This window comes from Anopheles coluzzii, chromosome X (genome assembly GCF_943734685.1).
Source record: "Anopheles coluzzii chromosome X, AcolN3, whole genome shotgun sequence".
Classification (NCBI taxonomy): domain Eukaryota; kingdom Metazoa; phylum Arthropoda; class Insecta; order Diptera; family Culicidae; genus Anopheles; species Anopheles coluzzii.
This window is the reverse complement of record NC_064669.1, coordinates 10592645-10615266: the sequence shown is the minus strand read 5'-3', so window position 1 is coordinate 10615266 and position 22622 is coordinate 10592645. Positions and strand designations below refer to the sequence as shown.

General features: G+C 45.4%; 1 protein-coding gene across 1 annotated transcript; it reads right to left on the bottom strand.

The window, feature by feature from the left end:
- Positions 1 to 616: 616 nt before the first annotated feature.
- On the bottom strand, positions 617 to 21635 carry LOC120956294 (putative mediator of RNA polymerase II transcription subunit 12). Its single transcript, XM_040377680.2, has 2 exons — positions 20397 to 21635; positions 617 to 3244 (listed from the first exon to the last, which is right to left on the bottom strand). The coding sequence occupies exons 1-2, from the start codon at positions 20397 to 20399 to the stop codon at positions 1286 to 1288; spliced, it is 1962 nt and encodes a 653-aa protein (XP_040233614.2). The 5' UTR covers positions 20400 to 21635; the 3' UTR covers positions 617 to 1285.
- Positions 21636 to 22622: the final 987 nt, after the last annotated feature.

Below are 22622 nucleotides of genomic sequence, written 5' to 3'. Positions count from 1 at the left end.
TCTGGAGTCGACCAGAGTTGACCGGAGTCACCTGGAGTCGGAGTCTCCCAATGTCGGAGTAGTACGGAGTCGTCCGGAGTTACCCAGAGTCGTAGTCAAACGGAGTTGAAATCGTCCAGAGTAGAAGTCAACCGGTGTCCAAGTCATCTGGAGTTGTCCGGAGTCGTCCGGAGTCGGAGTTGTCGGAGATTTAGGACGACGCTCCAATCCGGAACGATTCACTCCGACATGGAGTCACCTGGAGTCGGAATCAGAGTCATCTGAAATCGAGCAGAGTTGACCGGAGTCACCTGGAGTCGGAGTAACCCAATATCGGAGTAGTACGGATTCGTCTGGAGTCTAATGGAGTCGGCCGGAGTCATCCAGGGTTGGAGTCAACCATAGTCGGAATCGTCCAGAGTTGAAGTCAACTGGAGTCCAAGTCGTTTGGAGTCGTCCGGAGTCGGAGTAATCGTAAGATCCACCACTGCATACATTACAGCCGCAACAAACCGTGCCGCACTCAAATGCCTCGAACATATTCTTTCGCATTGCATCATACTGATTCTCTCCACGACATTAAAGTCGACCTACCATCTGATCTGGAAAGGAGAAACACAACCACTGCCACGCCATATTTCGCCGTCTTATTTATAGTACCATTTATTTCAGTGAATCAACCGATCGTTGCGAACCGACCGGCGAGGAAATACAATACTAAAGAGCTACTTAATAATCTCCAATCGCAAGCCGCGACTGCGTTTGCCGGCAATGCAACCTGCAATGTCTGAAAGAAACTTAAAACAAAAAATGGGAGGGATAAGCCTCCGGACAGGGATTTAGAATATCCTACACGCTAGCTGAGTGGCTGAATGTGGCTCACCACGGGAGTGCAAAACGCCAAGACGGCCGACGTACGTACTATTTCTTACAATACTAGCATAAAAGAGCAAGAGAGAGAGAGAGAGAGAGAGAGGAGACACAGAGGAGGAGGACCAATCTGCGGCAAAAAGGCGTGAACTTCTAACCTGATGGTAGAAGCTAGGCTCTAATGTGGCAGGAGGCAGGAGAGAGTATGACGACAGCGATAAGAATGAAGGGAAAAGGAAAACACCGTCCCACTGTTGGGCTGCGCGCCATGGGCAGCAGTGGATTGGTGAAGTGGTGACAAATAATAAATATGGCAGAGATGAGGTTAGCTAACCAAAACCACACTAACGAGCGGACTACACGTTAACGTTCTGATGAAGGTGGATGGTGGGGGGGGGGGGGGGGGGGCGATGTGAGCGAGTGAGGATGGAGATGTTCACTTCCGGAACAGCAGTTGCCGCTGCTGGTCCGGGCTGAGCTTGGCGAACATGCGCTGGGAGGACGCTTGCGGGATGCCGTGGTTCAGGGCAAGCACCTTCGTGATGATGTTGAAATCCTCCGCCGAGCGGGACGTGATGCCGGACTGGAAGAGCAGATTCTGCAGATTCTGGCTGTCGGTGAGTGACTGCTGCTGCTGCTGCTGCCCGTTGAATGCGAGCGGTTGGGATGGACGGAACGGTGCCTGCTGCTGCTGCTGCTGCGGTGGTGGACCTCCGTTGAGCCCGAAGTTACCGGTGAACGGCGGTTCTTGGCGGAAGACGCGATTGCGCTGCTGGAGCGGTGGCAGCTGCTGCTGATCGAAGGGGCTCGGGCCGAGCAGTAGCGGCGGCAGCACCGGGAACAGATTGAACGGCTGGAACGGTTTGAGCGGCAGGGCCTGGTCGCGGGCTAGCTGCGGCGGCTGGCTGAGCGCCTTCACCTGCTCGACGGAGGTCGTCGTCTGGACTCCCTGCTGCTGCTGGGGCGGCTGCTGGGGCGGCTGCTGGGGCGGCTGTTGGGGCTGGAAGTCGACAGCTTCCTTGAAGGGAAGCTGCTGCTCCACCGAGATCGGGATCGGTTTGCCGCCCGGCAGGCTGACGCTCGGTATGAACTGTACCGCGGGCCCGGGTCGTGGCAGCTCCTGGACGAAGGTAGGCTGCGGTGCTAGCGGCAGTTGCGGCTGCTGCTGCTGCTGCTGCAGCGGTAGCGGTTGCGGCTTGAACGGAGGCAGCTGTTGCTGGGCGGGTGGCTGCTGCTGGAACTGTTGCTGCTGCTGCTGGAACTGCTGCTGCTGCTGGCGGAAGAGCCGCTGCTCCTGCTCGAACCGCTGTATGCGCAGCCGCGTCTCCTCCTCGAGCCGCTGCTTCTGCTGCTGGAGCTGCTGCTGCTGCTGGTGTATGATGGCCTGCTCCTGCTGGAGCTTCGCCCGCAGCAGCTGCTCCTGGGCGCGCTGCTGGTTCTGGAGCGCTATCAGCTGCTGCTCGAGCTGGTGCGTCTTTTCCTCCAGGGCGCGCGTGCTCAGCCCGATCCCTGCGGTCGGCTTGAGCGGCGCGAGCAGCGCCTGGGTGGGCGGGACTGGCTGGAGCGGCGCCAGCAGTGGCACCGATGGGGCGGCCGGCAGTATCACCGGCGAGGGTTTAAAGTCGGTCCCGGCGGCTGGCTGCTGCTGCTGCTGCTGCTGCTTCGGTGGCGTTTGCAGCAGCGGAATCACGTTCCGCGGCACGCCCAGCTGGTCCTGCTGCACGGTGAAGGCGGCCACGAGCGGTGCCTGGAATATCTTCACGTCCTCCGACTTGACCTGCTCGATGTTCTCGCCGTCCTCGTTGTGGGTGGGCGCGGGCGTCGTCGGTACCGGGGAGAGGGTCGTGGACACCGGTTCGGGCTGCTGGGTGGTGGTGCTGGTCGGTGCGACCGTCGTGCCGGGCTGGCTGTCCGAACCGCCCACCGGCACGATCTCGTTCTCCGACTCGAGCTTCGGCAGGACGGGCGTCGCCTTCGGTTTCGCGATGATGATCGTCTTGATGATCTCGTTCGCATCGGCCGACCCGATCGCCACCGCGCCCGTATCCCGCTGCTCCACCTCGCCCTCGATCGTGTCGTCCTCCCGGGCGTTCGCGACGTACGTCTGGAAGTTGGGGACCGGCGCCCCGTCCGCCACCGTGCTCTCCTCGAGCAGCTCGTCCAGGATGGTGGTGGCGAAGTTTTCCTCCGTCGTGTTCGCGTCGCCCAGCTGCTGCTGCTGCTGGTCCTGCTTTTCCTCCTCCTGGCGCTCCTTCAGGTGGCGCAGCGCCCGCAGCAGTGCCTTGCGCAGGGCCGGATCAATGTTGAGCTTCCGGTCGGCCGTACCCTCCTCCCTTGCCGCCACAGCGAGGACCGCGGCCAGCAGCACTATCGCCAGGAAAAGTGGCCGGAACAGCTGAGGTGAGCAAAAAACAAAACAAAAAAAAAAGAAAGAAAAAACAAAACGGTGAGAAAAACGGTGCGAGACAGAGCGCGCCAGTGAGGGGCTGAGATAAAAATGCGATGACGCAAACGAAGTGTGGGTGCCGAAATCGCAAATGGCACGCTGCTCTCACGCCGGCAGCAATTGAATATCTCGTTTTTCGCCGCCATCCAGCATGAAATCGGCCGCGCGAAGGGAAGCGAAGCTGAATAATGCCCAACCGCTTGCCTGCCGTAGCAGCGCATCCGGAACCCCAGCGCTGTGCATTATTTGTGTGTGTGTGTGTGTTTACAGAAATCTTACACACCACTTTTCCAAGTCCGAGTTGCGTGTAGTTCGTGACTTTTTTATGCCTTGTTGTTTTTTTTCGGCGACGTTGCTCAACGAAAACAAAATCCCCATGTTTCCCATGTGACCCAAACGCAAGGTGCGCATCCCACCGGGAGTAGTAAAGCGGCGCTGGAGGAATATACGGGCAATGAATGAATATATGGGAAAAAAGCGGCATGTTTTTGGAGATGCGTGGCACACGAAAGACGTTCTCGTAATTAGATATTGGGTGCTGCAACGCAACCAACCTACGGTAAGGTTACATCATGGATCCGCCAAGAAGATGAAGGCATTGCTACTTCCCTTAAGAATCTATGGATAAGGATTGCTCGGAACTGTTAAGTAGCTATCGACAGAACTTAATGTATTGTTAACTTTTATTGGGTCGCAAACGCGTGGCCCACGGGCCAAATGCGGCCTTATCAAAATGAGCATTAAACGATCACCCATGAGGTGCCAAGATCCCACGACAAAATAGGCCCTCATCACTGGTACTTGCGAGGCGATTCGACCCACAAAACTCAAAAGTATTGGAGTGAGTGACTGAACAGAGATCCTCTTGCAGTTATCGCTCCATAAACGGAGCCAAAACGCACCGTTTCCATTATACGCTTTTCAGCTGATTAGGTTTGACTTAATCTGACAGCTATCGCTTGATACTGGCACCCCATGCTTATCTTCTTGTTGAACGCTTTCTTGAAAGCGAGTCGAAAAAAAAGGTAATAGAATACCCTTTTCACACCGAAAAGTGACGGCCAGCTTGTAAGCGAACAGACCAGGCAGCACACTGCACATCATCTTCAGACTCACAACAACAACAACACCAAAAAAGTGCAGGAAATGTTAATCCACCCCATTAACTCGTCAGCTAATCAAGGTTTGGGCACGCTGTGTAATCTGCTTGCATAAAGCGGAGCCTACCGGCCACTGCCGCTCGGGAGCGTGACGTGATACTTTTTGGTCGCCAGTCATTGTGTCGGGCCGGCGCGGGTCGGAACTACATACAGCACTTTTTTTTAGTAGACTGTAGCATCTGTAAAAACATGACATTAATGCTGACAATCAGTAAAATAATGGAGTACTGAACGATTTCAGTAAAGCAATTTCCCAAGATTCATAAAGCTCCAGGGATCCGTAAATCCACAAAAACTCATGAATCTCCAGAGATTCTTCAATCTTTGGAGATGTATAATTTTCAAAATATTGAATTTGCGCAATCCCATGGTACAGTGGTTCACTCGTACGAGTTAACAACATGCCCGTCCAGACCTTGCATGAACTGTCTCCCGGTAGTTAGGACAGACTATCCGGCTGCGTGGACTATCCAAGAAGTCACGAAAGCCTGTACAGACTGGCATGGCCACGTAGGTCGTTACGTCAAGAAGAAGCATCAGAAGAAGCTCAAGCGTTTTGAATCTGTTGAGTTTTGTGAATCCCTTGAGAAGACTCTTTTCAACTGATACTCAGATTTATTGAGTCATTTCAAAGATTCAATCAACTACATCCAACACTCAATTGTACGAGAGCGGACGATCTAGCAGATTGCTCTTTTGCGTCCGACGGTCATCCACACACTTTAGTGATTTGAGTGTGCAGCATAGGCCTCGCAGAATACAACAATTATCTGCAGTTTGCGATACTCGATGTACGCGAGTTCGCAGTGCGTGAATCCTCTTAATTTGACAGCTCCACGTGTGTGTTCTTTGAAATAATAGTTAAAGAGCATGCTAGATCGATGTTGATGTGATACATACACATGTTTTACCAGTGAAAAAATGGATTTCATAATTCTGTTTGACCCTATAAATCGGTATTAAACACTATTCTGCCATAGGAATTCGTTAGCGACGCGAAAACTCGAGATTGCTACTGTGCTCGGTTCCGTAAAATAGCTTGTATTAGTTAAATACTGTAAGCCCATGGCTTGTTCGGAATCTTTCAGTATCTTACTATTTTCTCAAACACTTCCGAGAATGGGCAGCAAAACAAACCCAAAACAACATCGGCCTACCAAAACGGCTCTGACGGCCGTTTGCAGTTTGGGTGTTGTGACAGGCAGTGCCGCATTAAAATTAAATTATTGCCGTTGCAAACAGTGCAACAGGAGAGCGGGAGACAGCGTGCGTTCATCGGCTGGGATACATTTGCAAAAAAAAAAATAGCCTCAGCGCTGTCAAACTTGTTTAACACCAACTGGACCAAAATGCTACATCAAATGCTGGATAGGTTTGTTTCAAATAACAAAATTTGGTACGCAAAAATAATGACAATACCTAGCAATGACTGACTACGTTTTGTTTTATAACTGATCAATATTGTTGAGCTGGTATTGACTGTCAACAGCATTTGAGAATGTAAGAAATCCTAGCTATCCTTGGTCCATACATTATTACAGGTCAGTTTGTCCAGTATAATGCTTAGACAAATCTTCATTGGACAGTCCGGGGGGTACCACCTGTAGTCTAATCTAGTCGCCTTGATACTGCCTGATGGAAAGCTTGAAATCGTTTGCAACATCCTATCAAAGCTGATGTCTAATCGTTTTGCAGAAGTTTAAGCTGCAATCATGCTTAAAGAGGAGTTTGGCCTGATACTTTGGCTTGCGTTTTCAATTCGAATTTGTTGAGTGATTTTGTAAATTTTTCAAAAGATGTTTCTAACAGAAATAGCTCTTTTGGTCACCAAGTATCTTGAATGTTGTCTAAAAAATAAATAATAATAGTTCAAAACCACACAAAGCATGTGCCAGTTAATTCCAGACTTTTACGATTTTGTATGAATTTGAAGCTAAAACACCAGTCGTTTCTTTAAACAATTGTTTACTGGCTTCAAAGGTTTTCTGACGATGGATGCTCTCAGAATTAGTAGCGAAATTTGCCAACTCTCAGTAAATCTCTTCCTATTTCAGGTGTCCAGAATTTTGGCTCAAATAGTCGTGAGCCACACCAAAAGACAACGCGGGCCGCCAGTTTGACATCTCTGATATAGACGATGAAAACAGAGGTGAGATGGCTGTTTTTTTTTAGGTGTGTGAAACAGTGTCATTGAATCCACGCTTTTTTGTGTGTAACAGTGTCGTTGATTCCGGGTTCAAGTACGGCAGGCAAGAGCTCAATGATTGTGAATTCGTACCACGGTTGGTGACTGGAGGCTGGGTTTGTCCTCTCATCTTTCGCCTGCCAAGCCAATGCTTTCCGGTGCGTAAGTATACGTTTCAATACATCACGGGGTATTTTTTTTTGCAGGTTTAACGAGCGCCCTGCTCATAGTAGACGGCGTAGATTAGGGTTTTCATGTTTTTTGAAAGCGGTGTTGGTTGATTCAAATTCGAGAAATCAAAAATCGTAACCCAATACTTTCTTGTTGCGGGTTAGCTCTCGAAACCGAAGAAATTCCCAGCAGCACTACTTGCTCCCCGCGGCTTTGCTTTGTTTAGGCACGCCGTACCGAACACAATCGTTCAGCCCCTGCGTAAGCTCTGTGCAAGCGGATGTGGTTTGGCAGTTTGCGGTGAAGAGGGCGATAAATTATCACTAGCGCCATCTGGGCATCCTCCTCATCACCATCCATAAAGTTTCACCCGCCGGGTCTGCAAAAAGATGACGCGATGTGCGAAAACAGCTCCATTACCGTGGAGTACCGTCACAACAAGACACGGTAAGAGGAGATGGTGGCCTCTGGAAGGGGCCACCGATGTTCACATACCATCAACAGTGAACTTTGACCACTCGTACACAAGAAAAGAGAGGGAGAGAGGGAGAGCGAGAAGAGAGACCGGGTAGGTTAAAGAAAGTCAAACAGTCAGTCAGTGATAAACCCAACTGCCATCGGCAATGATACACCATGCGGCGAAGGTGTACCTGAACGAGGACCTATTGATTGTATTCAAATTTATATCCCTCCCCCATTCTCCCGTTTCCATACGCTCTCCACCTGCTCGGCGCATAATGTTTTACGTAAGCAGAGCTCATCTTTCGACCCGGTTCGACATCAGCGAACGGAAAAATCGACATCATTCACCATCCCGCTACGATGTACCGATTTCTTTTCTTTGCTGCTTTCTAGCTACTGCCAGTGCTGTGGGTTGCGCTTTGCTCTGTGGCAAAGTAAGCTTCGACTGGCTTCTCTGGCAGTGAAGAAGCTGCATCGCCCCGGGAAGAAGGTAACGTGTTGGTAAATTTGGAACCGCAGCAGCAGCAGCAGCAGCATCATCACACACGAGCTCCTGCAATATACCGCGGCTGGTGCTGTTGTTACGATCAAATTTCTGGTAGTCGATGGTTTGAAGCCCCTTTCCTCCGACCGGCACTAGGAGATGCAGTATCAACTTTCTCCCCGAATCCCGCCCGGCGGCAAGATAGCGTCGTACGATTGATGATTACGTTTATCTTCCTGGATTAAATGGTTGGCGCAATCGATGAACGCTTCCTCGGTTTTACGGCTACTTCCGGGACGGCGGGGACATTGCGACCCATGGCACGACATTGCATTGGTTAACCCGCTAAGGAATAGGCAATGTTCCAGGTCGGCCCGAACACCGTACACCTCCGCCATGCTTAATCCTTCCTGCCGTTTCGGCGGTGCGCGGCTCTGTCAACATTGTAAACAGTACAATTGAGTAGCGGTGGATGTGAATGCTGTCATAATTACGCTATTATTTACAATCGGTCGATGCCGAGTGGCCGTCCCTCACCTTACAAACAACGACACTTACTACCATACAACATACAACGATGCCTGGTGCGATGATTGTTGCATACGGAACTGGTTTTGAAACCTGCGACGTATTTTTACTGGTCCAATATAAATATTCACCCGTTCAATTTGATTTTTGACACCTTTTTTTACATAGAGGCAGGTTTTTATACACTGTGCGCAATTAAAATAGCATCAACATGTTATATTTTTGTGCAATTATTGCGGATTTACCATGCCGATTAAGATTGTTTTTGTTGAGAATGTTAAAACAACCTGTTTTACTCCATTAAAGCAAATTACTTCAGTATATTCGTTTAGGTTATGATTCAGTTTCGATTAGAAATCATCAGAAAATATGTGTTTGCTCAAAAAAAAAAGCAAAATTGATATTTTTTTGGTATATCAATATGGTGGAAGTATTCTTTTCCGTGAAGGCGCTTGAAGAATCTTTCAGGAGAGTAGAATAATGAGAAATGTCCAAAATTCAGCAGCCTCTCAGACACAATTTCGAGCAAAAACAAGGCTTTAATTGGCAGATAAGAGAAGATTAAATAGAAAAGTCGTGTACCAGCTAACAATAGTTCATCAAAATCGTGCATGATTGCCCTTTCCGATAACTCAAAATACTGTTTTTTTTTTCTAAATTCTGCAACAAATCAAACATACAATAGAGTAAATACCAAAGTAAACGATGATTGATGGAGTGCTAAATCGTATTAATGTTTCGGAAAGTATTTTTCTACCAAGAAAGACTGTAAAAATGTTCTTCTTCTGGGTGAAATTAAGCTTAAATTTGATGATTATCATGATGAAATTGATGATTATTATTTGGAAAGCTTTATCTTTTAATAAATGGCAATCGGAAATTGATCAAAATGCATAAAACGTCACAAAAGGAGCCTGAGAACTTGAAATTATTATTATTACTATTATTAGAAGCTTGCATTGGACTTTACAGCTAGATTGTTGACAAACATATTGCAGTGATCAAGTGCTAATCAGTTCTGAATTGCAATGAAAAATCATTTGGCTACCCTTGTTGGTTATTTATTGTTTTTTTTTTTTGTATGAACATTGATAAAACCATACAGATCCGGCATGCTAAAATCTCCTGTTGGTTAACATTTGGAACAGATCGAGTATCATTCGCTGTTATTTATATTTTGCTCATGAATTAACCGGGTAATTTGTGCATTCTGAACTAAAATAACCTGAACCAGCAAGGTAATTCCTCAAAAAGTGCAACAAATACAAAAAAAAAACACACACACATGGTGGTGCTATTTTTATTTCGCGTAGTGTATGTATACTACATTATTTGACACATTTGTGTACACATCATCACGCGGACTAAACACAGAAAGGGGCTGCAGAACGAAGTGTGTTATTTGAACCGTTTTTTTTATATTTCAAAATTGAATTAACACTTCAAAATTCACCAAACAAAGATTTTTTTGTTCTGTTTGGATTGGACAGGGTTCGCGCTTCAAGCTGTGTCAAAATCAATTTGTTGCGCGACATCGCAAAAAGACAGAATGAATGACCCTCGCTTACTGCTACTGTTAGTGCAAATACCACTATTGCCACTTCTGAAAAATGTTGCCCACCTTAACACCCAAGCTGGGGTCGTGCGTTTCCGCGTGTCAGTGCCGCCGCCGAAGAAGCAGGTGAGATAACGGCAAGACGCAGCGCCGCAATTAGTTTTCTATCGGTAGATGTTACACGCGTATCTCTTCGCACCCGTACGGCAATCTACTTGCACCGGGCGCATGAATGTGTTTTGTTGCGCATTAGGCTTCAGATCAGGCTTGTCTGCTGCTGCTGCTGCTGCTGCTGCTGCTTGGGGAGATGCACGCGTGCGTCTTTTGTTTTATTTTTGCTGTCCCGCGAAGCAGACGAAGAGCCTCCGAAACTATGTTTTTGATTGAGCTCTCCCTCGCTCTCTCTCTCTTCTTTGCGTTAGATAATTCACCCATTAGGTAATAAATCACAGTTCACGTCACACTTGTACGTGTCGATGGGTGTATTGATGCTTCATTACTGCCATTTATTCGTTCGCCGGTTTGCGCTGTTTTTTTTTTTACCGTTCGCACGGTTCCACACGTCCAGCGATACCACATGTTTGCGATACCACCGTGGGTGTGTGTGTGTGTGTGTGTGTGTCGTCCGGCCAAATGGACGGGGCGGGGGAGGCAATTTCTCCCGCGGATCGTGTCCGGCGTCAAATGTCAAAGCAACGGCATGCACATTTTCACATGTGCCGGCCACAAGCCTGTTCGGCCTGGGTGTGGTGGGCTCAACCCTTCGTGACCGTTATTATCATAATTCACAGCCCGAGAGCGCGGGGGAGCAGAGTTTGGGCGCAACCAGTGGCAACGTTTCCAGCGGTCCTGGGTTTCTGCTGTTCCGTTGATTGATTTTGATTTATTGTGCGCACCGCGCTTACGTCACCAAAGCAAACCGGGCGCGCACTACAAGAGGGAAAACAGCGCCATCTGGTCACACGTACGGACGCGAGCGTCACGGCGCCGTCCACCACCACGTTACCATCACTAATTTTTAACGAGCTGTTTATGATCCACGTGCGTTCCACCGAGCGCCCGGGGGAAGATGCGCCGCCTCGGGCATTAATGCTGCAGCATTGGGGGCTGGTGGGAGGGCTACACAACACTCCAAGCAGCAACCAAAACCAAGCCAGCGTTCGGGTGCATACCAGGGGAGGTGAGTGAGAGAATGTGATTCGCACATAAATATTTAGACGCCACGAAGCACAGCATCTTCCGCCAACGGCGGCGGCGCATCTCATTGAGAGAGAAAAATAAAAGCAGTAACATGGAGCAAATAATAAAAAAAAAAACAAACCACACTGCCACACACTGGGACGTTATGAAATGTTGGCATTGTGGTAAAAGTCAAACACGAAGGCAATCCACGCGTAGTTACGCACTGGCACACGGTCGGACTCAAACGGTTTTGTTTTTGCCATTAAATGTGGAATTCGATTTGTCTCTGCGCAATGCGCACCGGGCGCTGTTGTCGGCGCTGCGAATGGGTGAAAGTGAACGAAAGTTCTCGACCGAACCGAAATGGCACGAGTTTATAAACCACACGATGAGCAGATGTGTATTGCAAAGGTTTTTATTTTCATTGTGTCGCTATTTTCACAAATACACTCAGTAGCTGCCGCTAAATGTTGGCTCTGAAGCATCCATTTTTGACTGCAAATCCGCAATTTTTTGACTCATGATGTAGGAATCATGAGAAAAATTTACAAGTCATTTAAGCAGCTTTATGACATTTGTACTTTACATCACAAAAACAGTTTTATATTTTCAATCGTCTTAAATTAAATTAAATCAATTACCGTTATGGTTTAAAATCACGGACAGCTTCAAACTCCGGTTATGCATCATGTTTTTTTTAACTTCTTCAAATCCAGTCCCTGGCCATGCCGCTTTTTAATTCTGCATGATTGCCATGATGTACTATAATCAATTAAAAACGTGTCGGACCCCTGGCTAGACCCTCCTATCACGATAAATAAATGTTTTCTGTCGTACTGTCGGTCCAAGAAGACACCGACACTCAGAATTGGATGTTAGGACCTTACAAGACGTTAAGTTTTTATAAATTAAAAAAAGGGTTTTGTGTGTGTGTATACATGAATGTGAACATCATTGACGAAACTTTTGAGGCTATCTGGAATTTCAATCAAAACGTCCGTAATTTGAAATATGGGCTCAAAACTGTTCGGAATGTGAATCCAAATATCGATTCAATTTCATGAGTTTTTGCAATGTTTCGAGTAAAATTATAGCAGACCTTATTTTTTTCGTAAACTTTTGAAGATTTGCTTCAATTAAGTGAGTTATGCAGAGGTATGATCGATTAAATTTGAATCAGTGAGAACATATTACACGTGAAATTGTCGTAAGTGTGCATAATTTTGGAGCATAGCGCAGTTTCAAACTTTAGGTTAAATTTTATAAACAAAACAATTGACTTGTAGGCAAAACCTGATGCCTTAGAGCCTTGAAATTGATTCATTAGAGACAAAAATGGATGCGCACTAGCACAAACTGATGCCTTGGAGACAAAAATTGTGAAAAATTGGTGCCTTAGCGACAAACATATGTGAGTTCGAGGCAAAACTTAGCGACAATGACAGCTGAAAGTAAACGAATGTTGCAATGGCTGTAGTTGTTGTTTTTCAAACTTGTAATCCAACCGCGTTGGAAAGTGTTTAAGAAGAGCGGCCAAACGAAACGCTTTCAGGAATTGATTGGTGCTGCCTGGCGAGCGAGCTTGATTAAAGTCGCTTTAGTTGTTGTTGTTGTTGATGTTGTTGTTTTTGACGTCATCTCCATGCACAAAGGTCGTAATTTGAAACCGATCGAATGGTAGTTTAACTACCTTCCTTAATTAATCGTATGTTTCATGACGAGGGAAGACAAAACCATTGAGAGAGCGAACGAGACTCTTTTGGTGGGAATAAGTTAGGACGGGTTGGGAAGGACAAATAGAAAACAAAACACAAAAAAAAGAAAACGGCTAAAACAGCTCGAACCCCATTAATGTACCGCGTGCGTCGTCCCCAGGCTCGGGGGGGTTTTCTACGGGACCTTGGGCGAGAGTTCCCGGATCGACTCGGATAGCAAAGTAAAGAGTACCGATGCGCTTTACGAGCTTCATTGTCAGCTCTGCCCACTGCCGGGAGGTCGTCGTCGGGTCGTCGCGGAGCATCCCCGGTAGCTCTACCGGTGGGACCTGCTCGCTGTGAAATGAGGCCTGCCTTGTGCCGCGCACGATATTGCTTATTTAGTCGTCGCTGATGTTTGACATTTAGCGATGGTTTGTGCGCGTGACCCGACCACGTTTGCTCTAGCACCTTCCTTCCACCACCGTCAGCCTTCACCATCGTGAAGAGGAGTACAGCACTTGAGCGCAATCGGGTGTTTAAGCTGCTCGATGCTAGAAAGCGTACCAAACAAAGCAGCAAACGCTTTATCGTTAGCTTTCTTTCTCTTTCTATCTCTGTTTCTCACTGTTGTCTCTCCCTTTACGGGTTGTAACGCATCTTCAACCGCTTCAACTACCGGTCAAGCGGGAATCGAATGCTGCACTGTCAAAAACTGTCAACCCGGTCCCCACGAACGTCTCAACCAGCCGGATCTTTCGTAATTTCGTCGCCTACTGCTTGTCCGCCCGGCCCCATGGGCACGCCGCCAATGCCTGGTAATCGGTGTCGTCTTCAGTCGTGGGGAAACTTTCTCCCGAAGCCATCCGGGAGACGGGTAAAGATCTTCGCCCTGTCCAGCTGTTTCGCCCTTTCCTCCTGGGAAGTCTGAAATCCTGGCATTGGCGTGTTCGAAACGAAGCGTACTTTCCCTACCGCTCCTGGGAGGTTCTCGGTCCGGGTCGGGCCACATTTTAATGCTAATTCGGTATGTCCATACACGGATGCATCGGGTGGGAGGAGGTGAAGACTCCTCTTGAATGGGATGTTGTTTTTTTTTACTTACGTTTACAGTTCCAAGTACCGAGGCAAATGGTACGATGGAACAGGCGCGTCAGGAACTAACAAAGCTCGACGGTGAATGGTTACGCGTTACGGAGTACCATGCGAAGACATAGGGGAAGGTTGGTACAGACGGACACATTATAGACTCAATATAGTGACCTTACTTTACACTCATATTTTGTCTGAAATCGTGTTGAGACTTTTAAGTTTCTATCAAATTTAGCGCAGCTTCAAACACATCGTTGGATGCAGAATCTAAGGCATTATTGAAATTTCGGGCGATATCACTGGACGTTATTCCAGTTTACAGATGTAACGAACCTCTCTTTAGGAACTCACTCAAGTCCACGTCCCCAGCATGTTTGGTGGTCTTGTTAATAGGTCCTTCAGGACATTAAAAATTCAGCTTTTTGTTCTTTGTAATCCTATGGAATCGTCTATCTACTCCTGAATGATGCCATATCAATGTGTCGTGGCAAGATATTGCGTTTCGTGAAGTTCCTCATCAGCGTCGAGTGACGTATGGCTGCTAATTTGACCAAGATTCTCGCATTATTCAATGCTTTCTCTAGTTGCTTAATGGTTTATCTCCTTTGACTACTCTTACTTAAGGTATTTGATGACAATTGGTGTCCATTTTTCGCACTTTGGTGTCAGGATGGTTATACTATCAAAAATCCAAATTTCGTAGTGCTTACATTGTCATTCTTTCACCAGTTTTTACCTTAAAACCCACGACAGCTCATTCAGTTAATATACTTGCCTGAAAATAACTACATTGCAAGTTATGGAGCATGAGGTCCGTAATAACCAATTTTTCAGATAGCATGTCCAAAAATATTTTGAGATATGTAGTGATACCTTCAGTTTGAACGCTGAATTTTTGAGTAACTCAATAATTAACATCAACAAACTTGTGTTTATGACAAGACTGTCCATCTTTGCCTACCTTCCCCTACATGTGTACTGACCTTGCGTGGAACGAACTTCGGAACGGAACGGCTCGCAAGATGCTGTGTTCTAAGCGGAAGGTAAGATTCTAGCAGGCAAAAAAGGCGTGGAAAGTAAAAGCTCAGCTGTAAAAAACATTGCTTGAGCTTTCTCACGGTCACAACCTCCACCATTTCACCCTTCATGAGCCACTTTGCTGGACAGCTCTGACCGTTCGGACGCTCTTTCGTTTCTCCGCGCGGTCGTTGACTTTAAGCCCAACGGCTTAGGCGACACCACTCAAGCTACCCCCTTTTTTTTTTGAACACGCCTTTTCAGGGTGAAACTCAGCACTTTCGTTCGCGCAGGGTATGGGCAGGTGTGTTGGGGTGTAGTTACCACTAAACAGAAAAGAAAAATGCTCGCCCGGACCGGTTCAAGGTCGGTTGAAATCAAATTCGTTCCGCTTCGATTTAGTGCGGCTGCCTGCTTTGCATGTGATACGCGCAACGAGCGAAGAAAAATGGGGACGCACCCTCACCACGGTGCCACGCTCCTTTTCTCCACGGGCAGCTATCTATTTCCACTTGAAGCCTCAAACTGCGACCCCAAACACACAGCCGCTCCGCTCATAATAGCCATATTTTCATCATTATCGATCAAACAAATAGTTTCGTGCAAGGTTTTTCAGTGGAAAGGGGGGGGGGGGTTCGAAATGGAGGAAATTTTCCAATTTCATGCCGCTGCAAAAGCAGTTGTAAAGCTAGACGAGTTTCGGTTGTTTGTCAATTAAAAAAAAATCCCTTCTTGAGTTGCGTTTGTGCTTCCTGCTCTAACATTCTACCACTCACTGCTAGACATTCTTTCCCACGGGCACTGGAGAAAAGAAGCAGCAAAAACTTGCACTCACTCACACTGCCCAACGAAGCGGCCCAGCAGACCCATTCGAAAACTACCCAAACTTTCTCCCAAACGCCCCTTCCCGAATGCAATGCGCCACCAGAATAGCCGAATGAAATCGAAACACGCTTGCGTACCTACTCCCGATTTAGAACGGTTGCTTTGCCCGGTGGAAATGGATTGTCATCGTGATGTTTCGTTTTCTTGCCTTTCGATGCCTGTTTTTTAACAACACCAACAACATGAATTTAAAAACCATTTTCCTCCCTCGGCACCACCTAGTTGGGTTGTTTCGTTTGCGTTCCAGTGCATTCTTAGGCTCAACTGCTCGCGCATCAACCGCTCCCAAGTTTTATTCAACGATTCAACGCTGGAAGCGTAATTTGGCCGCATGCGGTGCGCGCACGCATTTTCACACCCCATCCAGCAAAACAGACGCATTCTCATACACCACACCATGCTGGCAGACGTGATGCTGAGTGGTTGGTGGTGGTATTATTGCTTCTTTGCCTAACAACAACCACAACAAAAATGGCACCCCTTAACAATCGCGGCACGCGAACACAACAGCATCGGTGTGTGCCGCGTGCTCATACGTCACAATTGCGGTGAGCGCAACCGAAAACTACAAAAAAAAAAAGTTGTGCGTTACGCGTTACGACATTGGGCGCACAAAGCTTCCTGACCTTTCGCTTCGCGAGTCACGCTAATTATGCTATCATTTTTCGTTCGGAGAGATGCCGCTCTCTTTCTCTCATTTATATGTAAGTCAGTAAGTGAAAACAATCGTCCGTAACCATCAATCATTTGCTGGAGCCTATGCTGGATGGATCATAACAAAAAAAAATAGATTAGAGCTTAAGTTTGATAGAAAAGTGTTTGGAGCTTGGAACCGATGCCGGAGAATGGATGAATTATATGGAAAATAATGCAAACTATTTATCGGGTCATTAAATCATTAGTTGTGGCAGACGTTGCAGATAACATTCACCCGGGAAAGCGAAGCGAATTTAGCTATTATTGTGATGTTTTCAACTGTTACATTTGTAGTGTCATCTCACTATATCTCTATACTGTTCGATTGATGCAGTAAACTGCACTGCATTCTTAGCACGATCGCTTTTGAAAGCTTTAAAGAAGAAAAGAAAACGTTGGCTTTATAGTTCAACATGATCAGGCGAAAGAGAGTTTTCGAAACTTCTTTCAAATTGGTTCTTGGTCAAAAATTTCATATTACCAAAGAAAGATCCAATGTCTCCAACAAATATAATTACTATTTTGCTGCGAAATTTGCCGGCATATTGAAGCAATGACAAATTATGTGGGAGGTGAAGACACATCACACGGACTTTCATAACCAATAAAATAATAAATGCAAACATTTATAAACAATAATTACTGGATGAGTGGCAATATTGACGTCTTGTTGAGCAATAAATAAATAAATAAATAAATAAATAAATAAATAAATAATATACCCTAATACATGAATTTCGCCTATTATCAAGGGGCACAGTGGCTCTAAAACACCTTTACAAATTGCGTACTACAGATGAAAAAATCTAGATCAGACGTTATATCGGTAGGGCAGACTCTAACGACAGGCATCAAAGGATAAGTCGCTGCATTTATCAGTACACCAACAATTTAAGGATTATTTTTATGTTTTTTATTGAAATATAAATGAAATTCCTTTTATTTGATATCAAAATCATTTTTCTGTATTAGAAATTGATTTTTTTACAGCCTTTACTAAGTGACTTTGTCGGACTCCTTCGCATGTAATAAACAAGCGTTATTAACGCTGCAAATGTTTGTTATAGGTTTATTAGATGATGGAAAGTACTTGGCACCTTGATTGGTCTAGAAATCGGAATTCGACATGCTCATTTCCAAATTGGTCCGGAGAGGATTGTCAAAGTCGATAGAAGTAAGGGAAAGCGGGGCAAAATGGACCAGTTAAGGATTTTGGACTGTATCCTATTGGTTAAACCACTTTGCACTGTTATTTTGAGGTCAATCGATACTTCAACGACTTATTCATGAAAAACAATCATAAGTTGACATATGAATAACAAAATTATATGTTTAAAATGAATTTTAAAAATTAACGTCAAGCGCTGTGAAACTGTATTGTGCGGAGTAAAATGGTGTTGCTATGGGGCAAAATAGCCTTACACGAAATGTCAAACCACATCAAAATGAAGGGGTAAAATGGACAACAACATTGAACTAAAGGCTCTGGTTTAAGCTCTTGCATCGCGGTAGGATTATGAGATTAGAAATTGAAGTTTAGTATTTATGTGTTTTGTTGAATAATTTAGTCAAATGCTGGAATATTTTAATAATTCACGTGTTTTCAGTCATTTTTCTTGTTGATATAGTATACAAACAGTACAGTTTTATTTATGTAAAGCTAGTATATTTGTAGCGACCTTAGCCTATAGCACATCCTCATCATGTTGCTCGTGTCAAAAAAAAACCGACTATTTTGCCCATTTGCTGGAATGACCATTTTGCTCCAAGTGTAACATTTTACAAACTTTACTTTCAAAACTTTTCATTCAATTAGAATGGTTACTTTTTTCACGTGAATCATAGATAAATATCATGTTCCTGGATAGACATTCTTTTTTCTCTCTCTAATTCAATGTTAAATTCTTACGTAAGCTTATTTTCGAGACGGTGAAAATGACATCGTTTTGAGCATACATTTTATTTGCTCATTTATTCACTTATTTCGAAATCTTAGGTTATGATAGGCTTTGTATTTGATGTTGTTCAATCTTTAGAAGTCATTATAAACGTGTAAATTTGCCACTTTTCCAGGTGACCACTTCGCCCCAGGATCCTTCATTTGAATTTAATGGTGGTGTTTGATAAAAATAATGTAAATGATAATCAATTCTTGATTGCTTGTGATAAAGCTCAAGCAATCAAATAAATTGAACGAAACATGTGAAAACTGATAGAAAAACTTTCATATACGGTAGATTTTGTTTTGTGCCAGAGTCTAAGTTTGACAGAAAAATACCAATGAAGGATGGCAGAATTTTCCATAGTCTAATAAGACTATTATTGATTTTTACAAACACATTGGATTTTGGCTTTTTTTTCTTCTTTATTTTAGGCATTTTTTTTACTATTTTGCCACTACAGGAATAGAGAACAGGCATGTCTCTATGGTCTAAATTTATCATATTGAAAATATGCTTCCCGTTCCTCTAATTTCTGCACCAAAAAAGATTGTCGTTATTACTGAAAGCAGTTCCTTGGTTAGGGAATGCGCTGCTGCATTAGTCCCACCATTTCACGCATGTCTACCCTAATCCTTTTATTTTACTATAGAAGGTGAAGAGAGCCAAGGGTATTTCATTGGCTATGCATAGTTATTTCTCTTTTTCTCTTTCTCCTTTATATTATATAGCACTCTTTGCCTCCGACGCCACACCGACGGCAACGGAAATGCAAAAGCAATTTAAAGCAGCGCCGAACGGTGTGCATCCACTCAGTGCGCTCCATTAGAAGCAGCACGGGAAGCATGTGCAGCCTCCTGGACGGCCACAGCCCCCACTCGGGCTGGTGTGAAGCAAGGTGAACTAAAAACGAAAAACGAACCAGCGCATCCCCGGCATGAGAGGCAAAGGGAACCCAGGGCAGCAAATCGGTGGAGCAAGAAAGGAAAGTGAACTGTCTTTCGGCCATTGCAGCCTGCTAAGCACCGAGACGCGTCGATTCTCGTCTAGTTCTTTGACCGACGAAAAATGCGATACAAAATGGGAAGGGATAAATTAGTGAGAAGAAACCAAAACAGAAACAACAAAAAACACACACACAAACGTTCGGGTTAGTCTTGCTTCGTTTTTTTTCAAAGAAGGGTTACAGTACGCTGCAGTGAAAATCCGACCAAACCGGCCGCTAGTTGCTGTCGCCCCGTACGCCGACGACGATTCTATGATGCAGCAAAGTCGGGACTGGTTCGAGGAGAGGCTGTTTTCTTTGTTTTTCCTTTTGTCTTTTTTTTGGTTCGTCTTTTTAATCAATCCATTAAAAGGGCTTCGCTTGCCTGTGGCGAAGGGTTAAGCGTTTCTGTTCCCTCCATCGCTCCAGCCGCGGGTGCATGGGTACTGACGGTGTGTATCTGTCTCCCGCATTCCGCAACGTCACGAAAGAGTCATTTTGGTATTTTCCCTTTTTTTGTTTTCACATTTACAAATACACCCTTCATGCCTAGCTATTGGCGCATTGGCGATCGGGGTTTGCCCGTTCGCAAATGTCAACCGCAGGCAAATTGCTGCGGTTCGGCCCGTCCCAAATAATTTCACGCAGGGTGGGGAGTAAAAGCTGATCATTTCCATCACCTGCGCCGCTTCACGTACGAAACGGAAGCCAGCTGAATGAACATACTTCCGTGTGTGGGCAAACGTGCGGTGTGGTAAGCAGAACGGGAGAAAATGGAAATGGAAAAGGTTGTTGTAATGTAGCGCGAAATTGATCAACACCACCAGCGGACGTGAAATCGCTTGGCCAATGGGGTAGTGTGCGGTCACCCACGATCGTGATTACCTTTGGCACTCATTTTCTTCGCAACAGTGGGAGCGAAAGGCAGTGGAGGAGGGTCACAAATCGAACAAACAAAGTGTGCGCCTCGGGAGAGTGTCAACACAAGTGAGTTCAGCTCACTTTAAGTCCAGGTTCGTCACTTGCACTCAAATCTTTCGTATTGTGTTATAATTTTGAACTTACCATTTTTGTTAATTTTTTTGTTTTGCTCTATTTTCTTTTCGTTTTGTTGTTTCCGGTTCGCCTCTAGCAACTGCTGCTAGCGGCACGCGTGCTGCGTTCAAGGTTGAGCACGTTGATGTGCTATTTGAGCCCGTGGAAACGACCGTTGAGGATGAGGGGATGCTGCTGCGACAGAGTTTTGGGTTTTAGTTCGTGCACAACCGCAATTTTGATACACGTAGCACACTTTTTTTCTCTCTCTCTCACACACACACACACGCACTGTCACGACGGAGATGTTTTTGTTTATTCGTTCTTATTTGTGTGTTTTCTTTTCGCTTCTGCTGTCATTAGAACGATTCCACCAGGCGTAGCCTACTACTTTACCACTCAAAATAGCGCAGCACAGCACAAGACACACACTCTCACGGTGGCCACTATTCGAATGAGAGGGAAAAAAACACACACACGCACGCACACACTCACAAACAGTGCACTGAAATGACAACGCTGGCCCGAGAAGGGCCGGGAAAATGTGTTCGCTTTGCGGCGGCGTGAATTTTGTTGCGATCGCTTCGGCGCGCAGTTTCCGTTGCTTGCACGGCGAACGTCTACGTTCGACTGAAACGGTTGCTCTGGTGGGCGCGAGATTTTGTTGCGCTTGCGGGGTGCGTATTCCCAGCCTCCCCGGTTGTTGCAGCCGCGGCACGGTTAGCGCGCTGCGGGAGCAACACGGCATGCCGCGAGCACGGGTAGTCGGTGCGCTTTGGCTGTGGCGCGCCGGCCAGACAGAGACGGCAGGCTCGAAACCGTCGGCAAGCTGCCGAACCGGTCAGTATTTCGGAAGGATTTTGGGGGAGGGGGCGAGTGCAGTGGGGTTTCACGGATAGAGCAGCATCTGCTTAGGCACCCGCCCGAATGGAAGGCTCCTAATTAAGCGCGGCGGAATCACGTGTGTCGCTTTGGGTGTGGTTCAGTTGTCGGATGTGGTTGGGATTGATTCACGATCTGCCGTTGGTTTGAGTGTTTTTTTTTTTTTTTTTTGTTGTTGGGTGAGGGATTTTTTCTTTTGTTTGTTTGGCTCAGCCCACGCACAACACCGACCAACGCAACACATTCTTCCGGACGTACATTGTTGCGATGAACTTCATTTAAAGTGAATTATAAGCCCCAATCGAGCGTGTGCTAATTGATAGAAATACAGTACTGACGAGTTGATCGACAGCGTTTTGTTTGCACTAACTATGGCTTTTATTGTTTCAAACCACTAATATAAAACAAATTAGACAACCATATAAGCCAGCCGCGGGTTCGTCGCTTGTGTGCATATTTTCTATTCTTTCGTTTTATTAGATTAATAATGAGGGCTTTGCGATACTGGCCAGCTTTATTATATGAAGTTTGACAGTTAACGGCTGAAACCATGTCAACACTCCATACAAAACCACACGCATCAGATTTTGAGCCAAAATTCTGCCGAAAACAAAAGTACACACCAAGCTCATGAGGGATTGAAGTTTTTGGCTGTAGCCTAATAAATAAATAAAAAAAACTTTGATTGATATTTTAAAATTTATTTAAAGTACTAAAATCTACTATATTATACAGAAAATATGAAAACAATATGATTTTAAAATACATCTTTGTTTGCACACAAATGGTGAGATCCAAAATGGAAGGACCAAATTGTTTACAATGGATATAACCCGGCTGATGAATATTGCTCTATTTTAGGGAGAATATTGATATTTTGTTTGTATGAAATGGTTCAAAAAGCAATCTTAAATCTACTCAATGGTTTTCATAAACATTTTCTTGCTTTATTTAGTTATTTTTTTCATTGTTGTAAGTAATTGTGTAACTTTTCTGATCAATGGGAAAAGCTATCGATTTACGATCATGATCGAATGATTTCCAAACCAAGTACACTAGAGCCTGGCATAACGAGTTTAATCCGTTCCAGTGGCTCACTTGTTACATGGAAAACTCGTTATGTGGGAGGCTCTTTTCCATGCAATAAGTAGGAAATGTGCAATGATTGGTACCAGCACCACTGATGTGCCTGGTAAAAAGATCATACATGCAAAATGAAAACATCACAAATATCACCGTAAAACTAATATTAAATATCAAGACATTTGTAATGCACTATTTCCCATTATTATTAATGTATTTGTTTGAAAGCTTGAAATATTTTAGTGGTTTCTTTAATATTTATTAAAAAAACAGACAAACTCTATTGTTTCA